At 37.5% G+C, this 18,135-nt stretch overlaps 2 protein-coding genes across 3 annotated transcripts in view; one reads left to right on the forward strand and one right to left on the reverse strand.

The window, feature by feature from the left end:
* COL14A1 (collagen type XIV alpha 1 chain) overlaps positions 1 to 18,135 on the forward strand; it is a 218,387-nt gene that overhangs the window by 132,580 nt on the left and 67,672 nt on the right. For both annotated transcript variants that reach the window (XM_059395092.1, XM_059395093.1), the window contains exons 33-35: positions 3,079 to 3,188; positions 6,621 to 6,779; positions 15,829 to 15,906. In XM_059395092.1, coding sequence (XP_059251075.1) covers positions 3,079 to 3,188; positions 6,621 to 6,779; positions 15,829 to 15,906 — 347 coding nt within the window. The remainder of the gene's footprint in view (positions 1 to 3,078; positions 3,189 to 6,620; positions 6,780 to 15,828; positions 15,907 to 18,135) is intronic.
* LOC132013256 (zinc finger CCHC domain-containing protein 9) lies at positions 1,234 to 2,559 on the reverse strand. Its single transcript, XM_059392955.1, has one exon. The coding sequence runs from the start codon at positions 2,512 to 2,514 to the stop codon at positions 1,699 to 1,701; it is 816 nt and encodes a 271-aa protein (XP_059248938.1). The 5' UTR covers positions 2,515 to 2,559; the 3' UTR covers positions 1,234 to 1,698.

Raw genomic sequence — 18,135 nt, forward strand, 5'->3', positions numbered from 1 at the left:
AAAGGAAGTAATTCAGGAGAGCCACCTAGAAAAGATGCATAAGGCATCTTATGCATTTTATGTGAAGAGGCACAGAGGGCCATCTCTCTCCAGGCAAACCACCCTTCCTAATCTCCATGTATTCAGTACCCCAAAAGCTCTCTGAACCCCATTTTTGGTTTTTTTATTGAGGCTTTATTAAATAAGCATGAGTCATTCAGTTATTGGTCATTGGCAACTGAACTGAATCTCTAGCTACTCTCCACTCCCTAGAAGTAGGGGAAAGAATGGGGACTGAAAGTTCCAGCCCTCTAATCACAGGGTTGGTTCCCTTGGCAACCAGTCCTCCGCACTTAGCTTGCCTAAGGGATTTCTAAAAGTTACCTTATCAACATAACAAAAAACATCTTTATAGCTCTTATCACAGAAAATATCAAGTGTTTTAGGAGCTGTGAGGGACCAACACCAAATATGTGTTTTTCATATGTATTTGAATAGCCAAATATATATTTCTCATAAATTATAATATCACAACATATATATATTTACCCATTATATTTGATATATAATATATATATAATATACATATATTCCTTATTCTAAACCTCTTATCACCTTTTTTGTTTAAGATTTCAATCAAGCTAGGAACCAAAATGCAGTGGTTATTGTTAGATGCTCACTCACATATTTGGATAAGGAATGTATTTAAGCTTACCTCCGACCAGTATTTGTAAAAGGACTTTTCAGTACATGGAAATGAATCAACAACTAAATATGATATTGTGAAAACATTTTGCATCCATCCTGAAACTAAGGGAAAGCTGTAGATTAAAAGGGTATAAATAATTAACTCCATATTCACATGGGACTTGAAAACAAAGAAATCTCTCAAGATGAGGAAGACTAGTTTATTCCCAGGGCACCTGGGTGGCTCAGTGGGTTAAGCGTCCAACTCTTGGTTTTGGCTTAGGTCAGGATCTCAGGGGGTGGGGCCCCACACCAGGCTCCATGCTCAGCAGGGAGTCTGCTTCTGTCTCTCCCTCTGCCCGCCCCACTCACACTCTCACACTCTCCTGTGCATGCTCTCTCTCTAAAATGAATAAATAAAATCTTAAAAATAAAAAATAAAAGGACTAGCCTATTCCCTTTGAAATCACAGTGAATAATTAAATTGTAACTTGGGACTTAATTAGTGAAAAAATATTCCTTTTTTTTCTTTTTTGTAATTTCTTGTCTTTTTTTTTTTTTTTTTTAAATAGCAAATGAATTTTTATTATTTTAAAAATATAGTGGATTTTGTGGCAATTAATAAATTCATAATAAGGTGGTATTTTGAACAAAGAAAACAATCTAACTAAAAATTCAATTCTAAATGCCAAGCAGTAAAACTTTATGTAGGGGTGGTTCACATTAACACATAGTTTTTAAGAAAAAGATGATTGTTACAATCAAGCATACAACCACTTAGTTATACCTAAGTTCTGTTAAAAATGTTCTTTTAGAGAATCCAATTCTAACGTCTTCTACTTCTCCAGTGATTTTCTCCAGTGATAAAAGAACTCTTTAATGGACAGCACTCAGGAAACTATGCAACCATTCCCTGATCATACTGGTATCTACAACACAGGTCTCCAAGGGAGCCCAGATCCAATTTGCGAAGTAGGCCCAGTTCAGAATGTTTAACAATGAGGTGGTAACTAATGACAGTACTAATCATTATCAGAAATTAACAACTTTAGGCATCTTTGTCTTGGGTTTTTGTGGTTTAGGTACATCCAAAATTTCTTCATAGTCGGCGCTCATTCCCTTTGCCAAGCGACCAACCGTGACCATTCGATCTGAATTCTGACTCTCAGGGCAATCTTTCTTAAAATGGTCCACAGAGCCACAGAGTCTACAGCAACCACCATCAGCATAGAGTCCTTTGGGATTATCAGGACAAGATCTGGATAGATGCCCCATTTCCCCACAAACAAAGCATTTTGCAAAAGGAAATTCACCAAGAGCTGGGTCTACTTTGGCTTTGCACTTGGTTATTTCATGCTCTGTGGACCCACACCGGTAACATATTCCAGTTCCCATATCTTGATTCTCAAGGGCAGCTGGGCAATCTGCAATCCCATGGCCAGGTTTTCTACAATGGAAACATACCATTGCATTCTTCTTTGCTGCTTGTCTTTTTAGTCTTCTTCCTTCCCGTCGACTATCCTTCTTTAAAGCTACTGCAATTTCTTCCCTTACCTCCTCACTGTCTGTTGCTATCATCTCTCCATTATGAACTATCTGTGAGTTTTGTCTTAGGTATTCCATGAATCCATTTACATCTTCATTTAAGTACTCCTTTTTCTTTTTGTTCTTTTTGTGTTTTGCTTGGGGAGCATCATTTTTAACAGAGAGCCTTTTGGCTTCAAGTTGTTTATTCTTTGGTAGATTTTGGCTTTCTCCCTGGAAGGACCCCTTCTTCATGTCCTCCCATGATGTTGCAGCCAAAGGTCTCTTGTTATGAGTGGTAGTTACTCGGGCCCACCTGGTCATGATTTCATCAGCGGTACTTTATCAAGCGCGCACGAATCCTCCAGGGCAGCTCTGTAATTTCTTGTCTTAAAGATTAGGAAGATTCATTCTACTTGTGGATTTAGTTTGTTCGTAATACGAGTCATATTAGGATATCATTTGGGGGGTGGTGTAAGTTGCATGTCTTGGAAAGTTGGCTGCTCCAGGGGTAAATAAAGCAAAGAGTTTGGTTTCTAGATCTTAAGATATGATTAGCTTTATTCTCCTTTTTTGTTCTGCTTCTACTCCCAGCTTTAGACAACCATGTCCTGGGAGGGTGTTGGGGATGGGAGTATAAGCAAGGAAACAGGGGAAGAATAGGCGTAGGGTCCTTACTTCACTAGCATCACCACATGGTTGAGTCAGTTAGTTGGCCAACTAAAAGCCTGGAGCAACCCAAGGACTAGAGATCATTTCCTTACTGAATCATCACTTTGCTCTAAACACAGCCTTAAATCAAAGGATGCACTATTCTGTCTTGAAGTTTATAAAAATTGTTTACCCATTATAACACTTTCTAAACTGTTTTTATTTTCCTTTGATTAGATGGTGGTAAAACCTTAACATATTTCAACTATGACTACAGTGGGGATTTTCAAACGGTTACTTTTGAAGGACCTGAAATCAGGAAAATTTTCCACGGTAGCTTTCACAAGGTGAGTAATCCCTTATATATGTATATTCCTTATTCTGTTTGCTATGTGCAAAGTAACAGAGGTGTTCATTCTTTATTCTATTTGCTGTGGGCCAAGCAACAGAGAAGTGTTAAATAAATCCCAAAGAGCTTTGGGTTTCATATTTCAGTGGGAGTAAGAATTCTCTGTGGGCTTCTTCCAAATTGGTAGTTCTAAGATGTGACCACAAAGTGTGCATTTTTACCAGGTTCCCCAAGAGATGTTGATGGAAGTGGTCCAGGTCTACACTTTAAGGAAAAGTGTAGTAGAGGATACTGCATTACAAGGAGGACAGTTGATAATTTGCTACCTTATGTGTGATGCGGAATGGATTGCTGGTCTACCCTGTCACCAGTGCAGATGAAAGCACAATAAACCAAGTCATGTTAGTTTGTAGAAGACAGTTTGTGCTGATATATTTATACACATTTATATATATATTTATTTATACATATTTATATGTATAAATTTATATATTTGTATATGTATATGTATACATACACACACATATATGTATACATATTTATACATATACATATATGTGTGTGTATATATATATATACAGACAACCCATCACTACCATTTTAAAAGTAACTCGGAGGAGGAATTTTGTGAAACCTCACTGTAATTTTTATTTCTACCTGGTATTTGTGATAGAACTCTGTTCCTTGTGACTTCATATCTCTGAAACACTTAGTATTGGTCCTCACTAGAGTAGTCATGGTTCATTCCAACATAGACTTTCCTTTGTGTTTAGCAAATGATCCCACTGATCTCTGGGCTGTTAAGTAAAGCAAGCTCCAAGGCTGCAGGTAGAATAGAGCATTTGCAGGCCGTGCTGCACAAACCTTGCACTTGACCTTCCCTTCTGCATGTCGAGTGAAGGAAGGGATGTTGCAGAGCAATCTTCAACTGGGCTTCTGTCTCCTGACATAGAACATGGTCAAGTCCATCTAATTCACATAGGGTTGCTACTCTGGGGTGAATACCCTACCTGCATAAGAACAACTGTATACCAAGATTCCCAATCTTTGGGGCACAAGAAAAGTTACATACAAAAATTTTGTTGTTGTTTAATAGGACTGGACAACCAGAAGTATAACGTCTTAAAACCACTAGGTACACTCAGAGATTTATTAGTTCATGGTTCAAAATAGTTCCATTAGCATCTCTTTGTGGCGATATTGTCATTCACTCACCAACTTCCTCTTGTCTTGAAACAATTCTTTCTTGGCTAAGCAGAGTCTATTGCAGAGTAGTCAAGAAAAATTATAAGGGAGAAGTGAGAGTCCATAAGTGTAAAAAACACATTGCCATCATAACATAAACTTGTGATTCTCATTCTGAAGAATCATTTATGAGTCTTAGGTGAATGTTAAGCTTAAAGATCTGAAAAGTAAGAGTCATTAAAAACCTGGTGTTAAATTTATAAAAACCTTCTAGTGTTTTAAAGTGATTTTTAAAAAGCCTTCCTCTACTCTTTTCAGTATTGTTGATAAAACCAAATAGCCAAACAAGCCGAAAAGAAAAGGTTTATCATGTAGTAAACTACTCCATTAATAGCTCTACTAATATTGATGCAAATTCGATGTATAGAGATCAGATTTGATTTACCGTTTTTCAATTGGCTTTAATTTCTACACTTTGGATATGAAGTGTGGCCCCAAGACCAAAAAGTTGATAATGATATAAACATATCCTTAAATGCAATTGAAGAAGCAAAATATTTTTGAAAAGGTTTCAATGTCTCCTGTTGTAAAGCAAAAGATATTGACAAGAAAAAAAAAAAAAAAAAAAAAAAAAAAACCTGAATGATCTCCTCACAGGTTAATTGTTCTTAAAGCATGAAGTTTATATACGAGGTTGTCTAACACCCAGTATGAAAATTCCTGTAATTTGTCATCATGAAAAGTATTCCAAGTTTCAGAAGCATACAAGAGTCAAATTAGATCCCTCTGAATGATTGTAAGAGAGATGTTAGTAGGAAGGAAATAATGTGGGAGATTTTCTCCAGCAGCCTTTTTCCACTTGAATAATGATTTAAGTCCTCTTCACAGAAAAAAGAATTCTTAGGAACTTCTACTGTTGACTTAAATTATTTTTATCATGATTTAACATAAATGAAACTTTAAGTAAAAATTGATATACATCCTTATGCTTTCAGTTCCTATGCAACTATGAAACAAAAATAAAGATTGAATAAAACCCATAAAGTTAATGGGGCACCTGGGTGGCTCAGTTGGTTAAGGGTCTGACTCTTGGTTTCAGCTCAGGTCATGATCTTAGGGTCCTGAGATCCAGCCCCACGTCAGACTTCCCGCTCGGTGGGGAGTCTGCTACACCACTCCTTCCTCCTCTGCCACTCCTCCTGCTCATGCACTCTCTCTCTAAAATAAATAAATCTTTTAAAAAATTAAGTTAAAAATAACAGTATTTTAATATGAAAGATGACATTTCACTGATATTCGACCTCTGCTCACAAATACAAGTGCAGTACTAGCTGCTGTAACTCCCCTAACTGCTGGCTAGTACTTTTTTTTCTTTGAACTAGCCTACTTTCCCTATGTAGGTATTTGCAACTTTTTTTGCTTTCTCTTATTGTGAAATCGTTATTTGCCTATTAATTCCACTCTTTTAAGCTCACTAAAAAAGGGCTTCCATAAAAGAAATGTTCATGAGGCAAACACCATCATAAATTGAGACATATATATAAGCACTGAAATTTCATGGCATAACTTGCTTCCAATGTGGTTCATTTAGAATATACTTACCTTCAACTCTTAACTCTGGAATAATGCACATTTTTACAAATCCTCACAGAGACTATGTAGACTCCTGAATATATTATCTTAGACACACAGATTCTGGAAATTTCACATGGAGAACACTGCGCCACACGTTAAGCCAAAGAACTTCAGTTCTTTTGGTCCTGGAGTCACCAGAAGGCATTCCTCCTTCCCTTTCAGATTCTAGATCTCCTCTTTTCATTTTAAATTAAGTAAATATTATCAAAATGCGGCTTGCCAACACCTGGCAGCTAACTTTTGCTGGTAAATCCATTAGCGTTTTTTATTTTAATTTGTTTGTGTCCATCTTAATGTGCATTCAGAAGAGGCATAAGCAGGTGTGCCAATCCTCTCCTTTCTGGGTGTTGCTGCTTTAGATGAAGGCTAGATTGTGGGTCCTTTCAGAGTAATTGTAAAGAAAGTTTGAAGTAAATAAAAATAGGCGTACTACCCGACTGTGGGACAATCATGGTGGCGGTAAATGTAGAAACTCTCTCTTGTAGCAAAATGCATAGTGACAGATCTCCTTCTCTTGTCTGCTTTTTTGTGACGGGTCATGCAATCACATAAGGATGATTAATATTTCCTCCTACTTCCTATCTCCTAAAGCATCTTTACTTTTACCCAGATACACATCGTTGTCAGCAAGACTTTGGTCCAAGTGGTCATTGACTGCAAGCATGTGGCTGAGAAGGCAATAAATGCTTCAGCTAATATCACGTCGGATGGTGTTGAAGTCCTGGGGAGAATGGTCAGATCAAGGGGACCAAATGGAAACTCTGCACCAGTAAGTAGATAAATAAGTGGAGCTGTGTTGTCATTATAGAAAAAAAAGAGTTTTCCAAGGGACAAATTTGGTAAGAGAATGGATGCATAGATAGATGGGTGGATGATTGGATGATGGCTGGTTGGATGGATGGATGGATGGATGGATGGTTGGCTGGCTGGATAAATAACAGCCTTCCTAAGTGAAATAAAATATACATTCAAAGTTCTTGGCTGTATACTTCTAATATATTACAGTGAGAACACTCTGAGAATTAGACTAGTTTGTTTTCTAAAGGCATTTAAAAATGCAAATAGTAAAATACTTATCAAACTGTTTATGGCATAAAAGGTCTGCTAACAGAGTCAAAACAATAAATCAGAACTCTAAGCAAATATAAATTCATGCAAAATATGTGACCATTATACATTAGTATACCCAGGAAATTTATGTAAGTTTCTCATTTGAGTTAGGTTTGGGTATTTTTAAACTAGAATTTTGTTATTGCTAATGTGAAGTGGACCCTTTAATCATAAGTTATTTAAGTAACAAATCATTCTAAGATAATACATTTTTCATTATATAACATAGAATTTAAGACAAGGAGACTTCCAAGTGGCAAAGGAATCACATTCTTTTCTCTCATTACCCACAAAAAAAGAATAGTGTACACAAGCTTTTGTTTTAACACCATGTGTTCACAGCTAATTAGCAATGTTCTCTAATTTGAGTCATTCCATAATTAGAACCAATTAGCCCAGGGGGCATTTTATTCTTGTAAGCAATTCCAACTATTTTAATGAACATTTCTATGTAATAGAATCATCAGGTTAATTATGAGTCACTATTACTGTCTTGTGCTTTCTAGATCTGTAGCAGTAGCAAGCTATGTGGAACTAGAGAATGCCTTGATGGTTCTGAGTCTTTTTAAGCTGGAGATCACTTTGTACAAATGAAATATTCTAGTATGTCAAATAAATAAATATTAAATATAAATATTAAAACAGACCCATGCTAATGGAATGGGAGAGAGGACATGGAGCTGTAGGTTACCCCACCCTCCAAGGGTCCCTAAGAGAGCTTCAAGGAGCACAGTTCTAATTCCGCTAATCTAGCATGACCCATTCACTTTATATACCAGCAAACAGTCCCAGAGTGGGAAAGGGAAGTACTTTGAGACATTTCACTATTTAGTGGCATTTTTGTTTTTGGTAAAAATACAAGGAAATCCTTATACACAGGGGATCATTCATGCTTTCAGACCTTGATAGATAGGTGCTAATTAATTTAACACTTAGCTCTGATGTAGCTTTTATTTCTACTTACCTTTGGAGAACCATGAATTAGATGTTTGGAAAGAGAGGGTATGAAAGCTATGGAAGGCTGTCTTGTTTTCAGTTATGGTAAGGGATTTTTAAGAATGATTACATTATAACACTTTCAAGAGGATGGTGCCAAAAACGAAGAAAGAAGCCCCTTTTCCTGCCAAAGCCAAAGATTTGAAGGCCAAGAAAGTGGCATTGAAAGGTGTACACACACACACACACACACACACAGCACACACACAAAAGATCCACATGTACCTACCTTCTGAGGACCCAAGGCGCTGCCTTTCAGCAAACAGCCCAAGTATCCTGGAAAGAGCACTGCTAGAAGAAACAAGTTTGACCATTGATGACCACTATGCCATTATCAGGTTTCCTCTGACCACCAAGTCAGCCATAAAGAAAATAGAAGACAACAGAGTTGTCTTCATTGTATGTATTAAAGCCAACCAGTACTAGGTCAAGTGGGCTGTGAAGAAGCTCTATGACATTGTTGTGGCCAAGGTCAGCACCTTGATCAATGCCAGTGGAGAGAAGAATGCATACATTTCACTGGTTCCTGACTATAATGCTTTGAATGTTGCCGACAAAATTGGGATCACCAAACTGACCCCAGCGGCTAAATTTAAATATAAATTTTTTCACTACACACACACAAAAGAATGTTTACATGATATTGAGGAGTTGCCAACTCTTAATGTTTTGTATTTCATGCTGAGTAAGAAACACACCATCTTCTCCTCCACAGAAGAGACTTTTATGATAGCATACTCCAGAATTTATAAGGCTCCATAATTAGCAAACTAGGGATATTATCTTGTAGGGATAAATGGACGTATATAGATGGCGGCCTCGATGGATGAATGAATAGGCTCCAATGTCAGAAAGAAACGATTCTAGGTGTTTGAGATTCTGGGGCCAAATCACTTAGTAGTATTATTATTTATTTATTTTAGAGATAAGGCACATAAAATCTGGGACACTTTGAGCATTTGATGAAGAGCAGGTGTTACTAAAGGTTGTCAGTACTACCTTCTCTGTTACCAAAGGTTGTCAGTACTACCTAACCTGTTCTAAACCTCTAATGCTTAACACTTGATTATTTGTGGCCATCTATTATTTTCTCGCTCTTCTGCATATGTACATTTTACCTCTCTAGCCAGAGTATAAATCCCTTAAATTAGAAGTCAGGTCATGGTCTCCATTTACTACTGCCTCCTTCTATCCCACATCACAGTATCTAATACATTCAGAGGAACAGGCCAAGTTCTCAAGAAACACTTGATGGAAATTAAATAGAATGTCTTCTGTTTAAATTTTATCTTGTCTTTTCTTAAAATGTTGTTTTGTATATATTGTATTCCATACAGGGCATTGATAATAGACTAGTTATATACATCCTACCTTCCCTAAGTATAGTTTGTATTTTAAAATCAGTTTTATAATTATATTAATTATGTTTCAAAGTATACTTTTTGTAATAATGGTACTCCAAATATATGACCAATGAAATATCGTAGAATTTATTTCTGAAAGCAAAAGTGCCTGTAGGCTTTAAGTCTACCGGTAATAAATCTTTACTTTGTGACATGAAGGAAAAGCAATTAAACAGAGCATTCTCTGTCATAACTTCCAGCCAGTAGTAGACAAAGGGGAATTTATAGAAGTCCATAATTAAAGAGTTCTTTGTAAGGCTACTAAGAAAAAAGTTGTGGCTTTTGTTAGACTCTAGAAGTCTACAAAGGATTGCTAAACGGATTTTTAGTCTGCCCACTTATTGAAGAATTTGATTACGTTGAAATGGATAATATTAGATTAGATCTCAAGAATGTGATTGGAAACTCACTTGCTCTCTTGGGTTATTAACTGTTTGAGTGCAAAACAAGAGAGACACTTCAGTCTTCAGTTTTCAATTTAGAAGTTACTAACTGGTAACATAATCTTGATTTATATCTGTACCCCAATACTGAGCAAAAGGGAGCATGTATTGTGCAAGTTTGGGATTATTTCAGGAGGAGTAATTACCATATAAGAGGAGTTTACAGGTCAACATTCCTTGGAAAATTCAGCAATGGTTAAAAAAAATGCCAGATGATGGGAAAACTCTAAATATACAGTCCTTAAAGCAAACAGATTCTTTTTAAACCAAAGTTGAGTGGAGGAGAGATTAATGGATTGGGGATACAGAACCTGTAATATCCAAATTGTTCACATTTGTAATAAAAACAACTTGTGTTCAGTAATGTGAGATTTTGATAGACAGTGAAGAGTCCTTAGTGGGACTCAACTAGTAAGTTGGCTTAATTGAGCCGTCAAAACATACAAGGGCAGAAACTTAATGAATGTGCTTCTCTTTTCTGTTCTTCTTTCTCCTAAGAAGTTTCTTCTACCTTTTCTGATACCTGGTGAAATTATAATGGGGCCAGAGACAATCCTAGAAATATTTTGAGCTTCTGGTATGTGATCATGTTCTTAGCATCTTTCTTCCCCCTTTTCAAATCTAACCATTTTATGATTATCCAATTGACTTTTGTCTGGTCCTCTGTTACAGAAAGAAAGACAATTGCAAGTTATGTTATAGAGTTTATAATAACATAACTTACTGAGTTTAAGCTTTTATGTAGGAATCAAGAGTAGACTAATCAATGATACTGTAGAAACCAGTGTTTTTAAACTATATGAAAATGATCATGTTTTCCTATGAATTATATATTTTAATCCTTAAAATTTTAATAGTAGCAACATTTATTTATTTGTCTTGTTCAATCTTCCAATAACCATAGGAAGAGATACTTGTATTATCCCCCACTTTATAGATTCAGAAACTGAGACTTGAAGAAGCTAGAGAGCTATCCCTTTCAAAAAGTGAGGAAAATAAGAGACTGTATCTGACTTGCACAGGGAAACCTGCCTACTATGCTAAGCTCTCGTCCGCTGGTCAGGCTGATCATTAAGGAACGTAAAGCAGAGAAGGGAGTTTGGTCTGTGCCTAGGCCCTGTCTGTTCACTGACATGTTCAGAGGTTCACCATAATTTCAGTTTTGACCCTGAAAGTAAAAGCAATCAAAACGGCCCCCACAAAGTATGGCTCCACGGAAACATTTTAATGACTACCAGTGGAAACCATTGGGTACCATTGTTGTACCGATGGGTACAAGAGCTATTAATTTTCATCTCCTCATTGAATTAGTGCCATTATGGTTTCCCTTAAATTCAATAAATTGATTGAGATCAAATAAAAACACCATGTTCACTAGCTGGGAAGGGGTAGTGCTTGATAAACCTTAGCTTTGAGATTTAGTTAGTAAAAATTAAACAGCAAAATAAAGTAGAGGGTGGTCAGCATCCTCTCTCCAGTGTTCCTGCACCATGTAAATCTCTCTAAATATTTTTATAATTTTTGGTATAGCTTGACCTCAAACTACAAGTTAGTTATGCTATGCTGGAGAAAAATCAGAGGGTAAAATGTGGTAATGAGGGGAAAGTGCAATCAGGCTACATTTTTATGCCCATTCACAGATCACAGTGACTCGACTGATGAGAAATATTTTAATCTTATTTTCGTGCTGACATTTGACCTCACATGACTTGCCTTTTGTGTTACACCCAGACCAAAATGTCCAATAATGAAAAACGAGCCTTTGTAATTGGCTAAGCATTCCCTTGGAAGGCATTAGATAAGGTGAAAGTGAGGGCTTACATATCTTTTCTCTCCTTTTGTCTCATCTTTTTCTCTCATCCTTTTCTCTCGCCCTCTTTTTCACACATCTATTTTTTTATAAAGTTATGGGACCAGCACGCTTCCGCTGCGTGACTCTGCTTTTTTTATAAAGTTAGAAGAAAAGAAATTACAAGAAGTAAAAGGGGCTGACTCTTGTTTATTTTGAAACACATCATCTTGCATTTTCAGGCACTCAAATATAAAATCTTTTGAAATGTCTGTACCATTTCTTTCATAATAGCCCTACAAATTTGTATGTCATTGCTTTTGGAATAAAATTCAGGGTTTTTTTTTTTTAATCAATCCTCAGAAATGTGCCTTGGAAAGAAGTCCTGAAATAAAGGCTGAGGAATCTAAGCTATTACGAATGCAAAACAATTATGAATAAATTTGTTGTACTCACACACGCAGACACAAAAGACTGCTGACTTCATCAAACTTGAAAAAAGAAAAGACAGCAGACAGCCCACAAGCATTCCTCAAACAGTAGTACTGGCTTCATTCAGCACTTAGTGGGCTATTCTACCCCCTTGAATAGTAAAATGAACTCCTAAAGATCCCAAACTTCTGTTCAATGGGGCAGAAGTTTAGCCAAAGGTGTGTATGTAGACATCATAGGGTTATAGGTGATTAGGTAGTGAATGTTTATTCGAATGTTTATTCAAGAATGCCTGATCCTTACTGGGGCTAATGGAAGTCCTTTCCTTTACGTACATCTTTCCATTCAATAAAGTACTTTTACACTGAGGGCTCTATTCAGAAATGGGGAATTTCTTAATGGATGAATGACTTAGATTGAACTGAATGTATCCAATACGGTCATAATGGGCCCCATTTAATAAATGCTCTGAGACAAATGGCATTGTAAAGTTTGTTAGGCTGGGGTATCCGCATTTTGAACATTAGACCAAAGATCCTTTCACTTCAAAATGGATCACAAGAAAATGAAATGTGGAAGGAAAGAAAGAAAGAAAGAAAGAGAGAAAGAGAGAAAGAAAGAGAGAAAGAAAGAGAAAGAAAGAAAGAAAGAAAGGAAGAAAGAAAGAAAGAAAGAGAAATGAAACGTGTTGTTCAAATTCCAACCAGAACTCCACTTTCAACGTGGGCTTACTTTTCTTAGGCAATTCCTTTCCAGGTCCTGATCTGCAGAATGGGGTTGGCATTAGTTATAATACCCCTTAGTGGTGATCTAAAGATGACATGATACAGGTGAAGGCCTTAAGACAATGCCTGGCACATAGTAGTTTTCCAGCAAATGCCCACTGCAATTGTTGTCTTTATTTGCTTAGATTTTTCTCAAAGTATTAAACAGATAGGATCATTGTGGAAACAAACTACTGTTCTATTTCTGCCCTCAGCACACATGGCTTTGATTTAGATTAGACTCTTCTGGCCTTTGTATTATATTCTTCTGTACCTTAAGGAATTCAATAATGGAAGAGCTGTACCTGCTCCATTCAAATAATATTTAGAGGTGCCTGGGGGGCTCAGTTGGTTAAGCATCCAACTTTAGACGTGGTTCAGGTTGTGATCTCGGATTGTGAGATTGAGCCCTGTGTTGGGCTTTATGCTCCGCAGAGAGTCTGCTTGTCCCTCTTCCTGTCCTCCTCCCCCTGCTCACTCGCTCTCTCTCTCAAATAAATAAATAAATAAAATCTTTAAATAATAATACCTATTGTTTATAATAACTATATTCTAGGCATTGTTATACATATCTTCATGCATTGACTCATTTTACTGTTATAGCTCCTATTATTACACTCATAAATAGCTATTATTAAAGAGCTAGCTGCTATTATTATCCTAATTTTACAGATGCAGAAAACTAGGATCTGAGCTCATTACATAATTTGTTCAAAATGACTTAGCTTGTGAGTGGAGGATCCGAGGCTTAACAAGGCGGTCTAGCTCCATAGCCTCCTAACCCCATGGTCCTTGAAATACTTTTGTTGCTATTGATCATAAACATCAGTGTTCCTTTAAACTATTTTAATTTGAAAAACCTATTTTTTTCTTGGTCCAAAAACCTTAAAAACTGGATTTTTTAAATTTATTTTTTATTTTCAGCATAACAGTATTAATTATTTTTGCACCACACCCAGTGCTCCATGCAATCAGTGCCCTCTCTAATACCCACCACCTGGTACCCCGACCTCTCACCCCCGCCCCTTCAAAACCCTCTGATTGTTTTTCAGAGTCCATAGTCTCTCATGGTTCAGCTCCCTTTCCAATTCCCCCAACTCCCTTCTCCTCTCTATCTCCCCTTGTCCTCCATGCTATTTGTTATGCTCCACAAATAAGTGAAACCATAGGATAATTGACTCTCTCTGCTTAACTTATTTCACTCAGCAAAACTGGATTTTTTAATGATCATGATTTTTGTTTTACTGTTGCTCTCCAGAGAGCAACATACCTTTGGATCCTACCCTTTGGGAGTTTTTCTTTAATCTGGAGAAAAAAGAGCAGCGAGCCATGCACATATTTCTTCAAACACCAATAGTTGTCTTAAAAAAAAGCCCATCAAAAAAACTGCGATGCCTTGATTCATAGATCTGCTTTCAAAACTTAAGCTTTACTTTATCAATCTTGCAAAACTCACTTGGGAAAGGAGATTTGCAACAAAGCACAGTTCTTATGTATTGCAAGAGAAAGCCTGGTTTTATTCCCCTTACTGTCATTTAGAGCAGGCTATTCTGTGATACTGCCTGCATTGTGAGTAACTATTTTGCAGTACTTTCTACTTGGGCATTTTCATTTTCATCCATGGGACCCCTGCCAGGGATGAGTTGTATTTCTTCGGGGAAAATAAGGTACCTGGAGAGTTTCTAGCACTTGCTGAAAACACTACCCACTGAAGAAAGGTGCTAGATTCAAAATGAAAAAATGTCATCCTTCTCCCAGCTTTGTAATAATTGGTGACATGCATAATACTTGAAAATCATATTGGAATAAATATATTGTCAGAAATGGCTGGGTCATGAAGCTAATGTTAGCCCTTAATAATATTACAGTGATGTTTCTGTGTATTTTAAAATGTACGTTGAGTTTTGCCAACATACATGAGTAGAACAAGACTAATATTGATGGCATGATCAATGGCTTAACTAAAAATACAGGGGCGCCTGGGTGGCTCAGCGGGTTAAAGCCTCTGCCTTCAGCTCAGGTCATGATCCCAGGGTCCTGGGATCAAGCCCCACATTGGGCTCTCTGCTCCAGGGGGAGCCTACTTCCTCCTCTCTCTCTGCCTGCCTCTCTGCCTACTTGTGATCTCTGTCTTGTCAAATAAATAAATAAAATCTTTAAAAAAATACACTCAGCACAGAGTCCGATAGTACTATTTGTGAATTTATCACAACACTTACAATGTCGTAAACAGCACTCATGAGGTAGCTCTAGTTCCCAGTAAGATCTTGAGGGCAGGATTTTGGTTTTGTTCATTGTCATGTTCTAAAAGGTGGACGTGGTATCTGGCTTGCACTATATAGTAAAGAAAAATTTGTTGAGTGTGTGCATAAGCGATTGGAGTCAGAATGAACTTGACAAGACTTCGTGAATCCCTACTACCGCCCACATATGACAGGGATACAAAGATGAAGAAGTAGTTCTCTGTCCCTTGAAAAGCTCCCAGTCTAAGGAGGAGCTAATATAAATAATCACACTGTATGGTGGGAGACGTGCCAGAGAAGAGATACATGGAGTGTTGTAGGGTCGCAGATACACTGGTCATGACCATGAGAGCAGAACAGGGCAAGTTTCAACAGAGGAGCTAAGCTCCTTTAGGCAGGGGTGAAAGGGGAAGTTGGAGGCTGGATGGACTAGCTACAGAGTAACTACGGACAAAATGTTGAATCGCTGTGTGTCGGAGGAACAAAAATAATTTGATATTGCTGGAATGCCTTTATGTACTGTAAAGTTATGTTACACATGTATGAGTGTTGTATTATGTGATACAGGATATGAAATCATAATTATAGATGGAGTGTGTCTATTTTTTATTGAATGACAATTTTGTTTTAAATTACAGTTCCAGTTACAGATGTTTGATATTATCTGTTCCCCATCATGGGCCGATAGAGACAAATGCTGTGAACTTCCAGGCCTGGTAAGAATTCTCTTTTTATTAGTAGGTCTGTTCTTTATTGAGATGTTTTAAAGTTTTATGTAATTTTCTCTGAAAATTGAATGCTATTTCATAAAACCCATAACGAGCTAACTCACTGTGATGATGATAAAAATCAGAAGAGGTTAAGAAAGAGGCATATCTGACGTCAGCAGGGCACACTGACATGCGTAGAGGGAGCTGCACACCTCCAGGGGGTGCCGTCTACAGAGGGTCCAGAGGTTCTCAAACTTCCTGGTTCAGGAAACATGTGGTGTTGCAATAATTTTTTCCATAGTACCCCCAAGCCAAAAGAAATGCTGAACAATTCCATATATGAATCCATTAGGTCCAAAAATCTTAAGTGTTTATACACTAATAACTCAGTAGCCTTGTGAAAAAATAAGACACATGAATTGAAAGAAGAAAGCGGTATTGTTATTTTATTCTTATATAACCACAACTACTCACTATTGGGATGAGGATGGTTCTACCTGGAGTACCCAATTTTTCATATCTTAGAATCTGATTGGACATCGCCACCTCTCTTTTTTTTCCCACATTGACTTTTTTCCATGGTACTTGCTTTCCATCATAGAAACTGCCAGAACCCCAGATTTGTAAGTATATGACACCATCAAGAAAATATTTCAGTATCTAATGTTAAGATTATGAGCGACCTTGAGCTACTTGCTGACATGAAGTCCAGTGGGTGCCCAATAAATATTGCTCTTTCTCTTGAGGTTTTAAAATGTTCATGGTGCCCCCGTAAGTTTGCTGAGGTGCCCCAGGGCATCTTGGCACACAGTTCTGAAATCGTAGTCATAATCTGTATAATCTATTTGCTGTAACTAGAAAACCAAACTTTTATCATTATTAATACCAAGTATAATTTTGGGAGCTTACCTGTATATATAAAAACAGATTCATATCTTAGCATTCTTAGGGACAGTGGCTGAATGGATGATGCTGTTATGGTTGGAGAGTAGTCATGTCTCGATAAGTAAACTTGAAGAATGGGCATGGAGCAGTCCAATAAAGTCCAAGAGACTGGCCTTGTGAACCTTACACCAGATCACACCATCGATTGTAGGCATTCAATTCATGGTCACTCTTTTTGAGAAGAAAATACAGTTCACCCTTGAGCAACGTCGGAGTTAGGGGCACCGGTCCCCCTCCCACTCAGGCAAAAATCTGTGTGTGACTTTTGCCTCCCCAAAACTTATCTACCATTGACTGGAAGGAAGCCTTACTGATAACATAATAGTTGATTAACACCTATTTTGCATATCATATGCATTATATACTATATTCTTACACTAAAGAAGGCTAAAGAAAGATGATTTATTAAGAAAATCATATGGAAGAGAAAATACATTCGTAGTACTGTACTGCATTTATTGGGGGAAAAAAAGCCCACGTGTAAGTGGACCAGTGCAGTTCAAACCCAGGTTGTTCAAGAGTGAGCTGTAACTTACTCTTTCTTCATCAAAATTACTTTCCAAGTAAACTCTGATGAAGCATTAAATCAGAGAGACTCTGGGATATTATGCTTAAGCACAGATGGATTGGAATTTGGAAGCAGAAACATTCAGAAGCCCAGGCTGTGTTGAGCAAAATGCGATCCCCACTTTTCCTGGGTAGGACCCAGGCCTGATGAGGGCTTTTCCAGTTATTTCTATCACTGAAGGTGTGACCGTTCCACGGTAGGAAGACATGGATGGAGGGAGAGTAGGCAGCCATGACAAAACCATTATGGAGCCTCTGGTCACAGGAGACCTGGTGTCAGCCTTATTCAGAGACTCTTTGAGGATAGTTTTTCCACTCCAGCTATCCAGATATCAGGCCAGATGTGTTAGCAGGGGGGTTTCCTATAATGAGCTGAAAGAAAGCCTTGACTATTGTCCAACATCAGAGAAAAGTATATACAGGATACCTGGGCCTCCTGATCAACATTTTCTGGTTCCTGTTGTGAACATTTCAGAGATGGAGATTATTTTCCACTTGATCCTTTAATTATCAACCGTCCTCTATTCAGTTCAGCTTTACTTTTCCTCCAGAGTCTTAAGAAGTGAAGCTTATTTTCCCCCTGCCCAACAGGACCAGTGGACCCTATGATCTTCTGCAGTTTCTTGTCCTGGTACAGACTCCTTTTTGGCCAGAGCTTCGAATGGGCTGGTCACAAACTGTGATCACTCTTGGCTGGCGCTCTGTCTTCGTATCCCAGTAACA

Source organism: Mustela nigripes, chromosome 3 (assembly GCF_022355385.1).
Source record: "Mustela nigripes isolate SB6536 chromosome 3, MUSNIG.SB6536, whole genome shotgun sequence".
NCBI lineage: Eukaryota > Metazoa > Chordata > Mammalia > Carnivora > Mustelidae > Mustela > Mustela nigripes.

What these genes read in the sequence shown, in the direction of transcription:
- LOC132013256 (XM_059392955.1), bottom strand. Translation starts at nt 2,514, where the DNA reads ATGACCAGGTGGGCCCGAGTAACTACCACTCATAACAAGAGACCTTTG.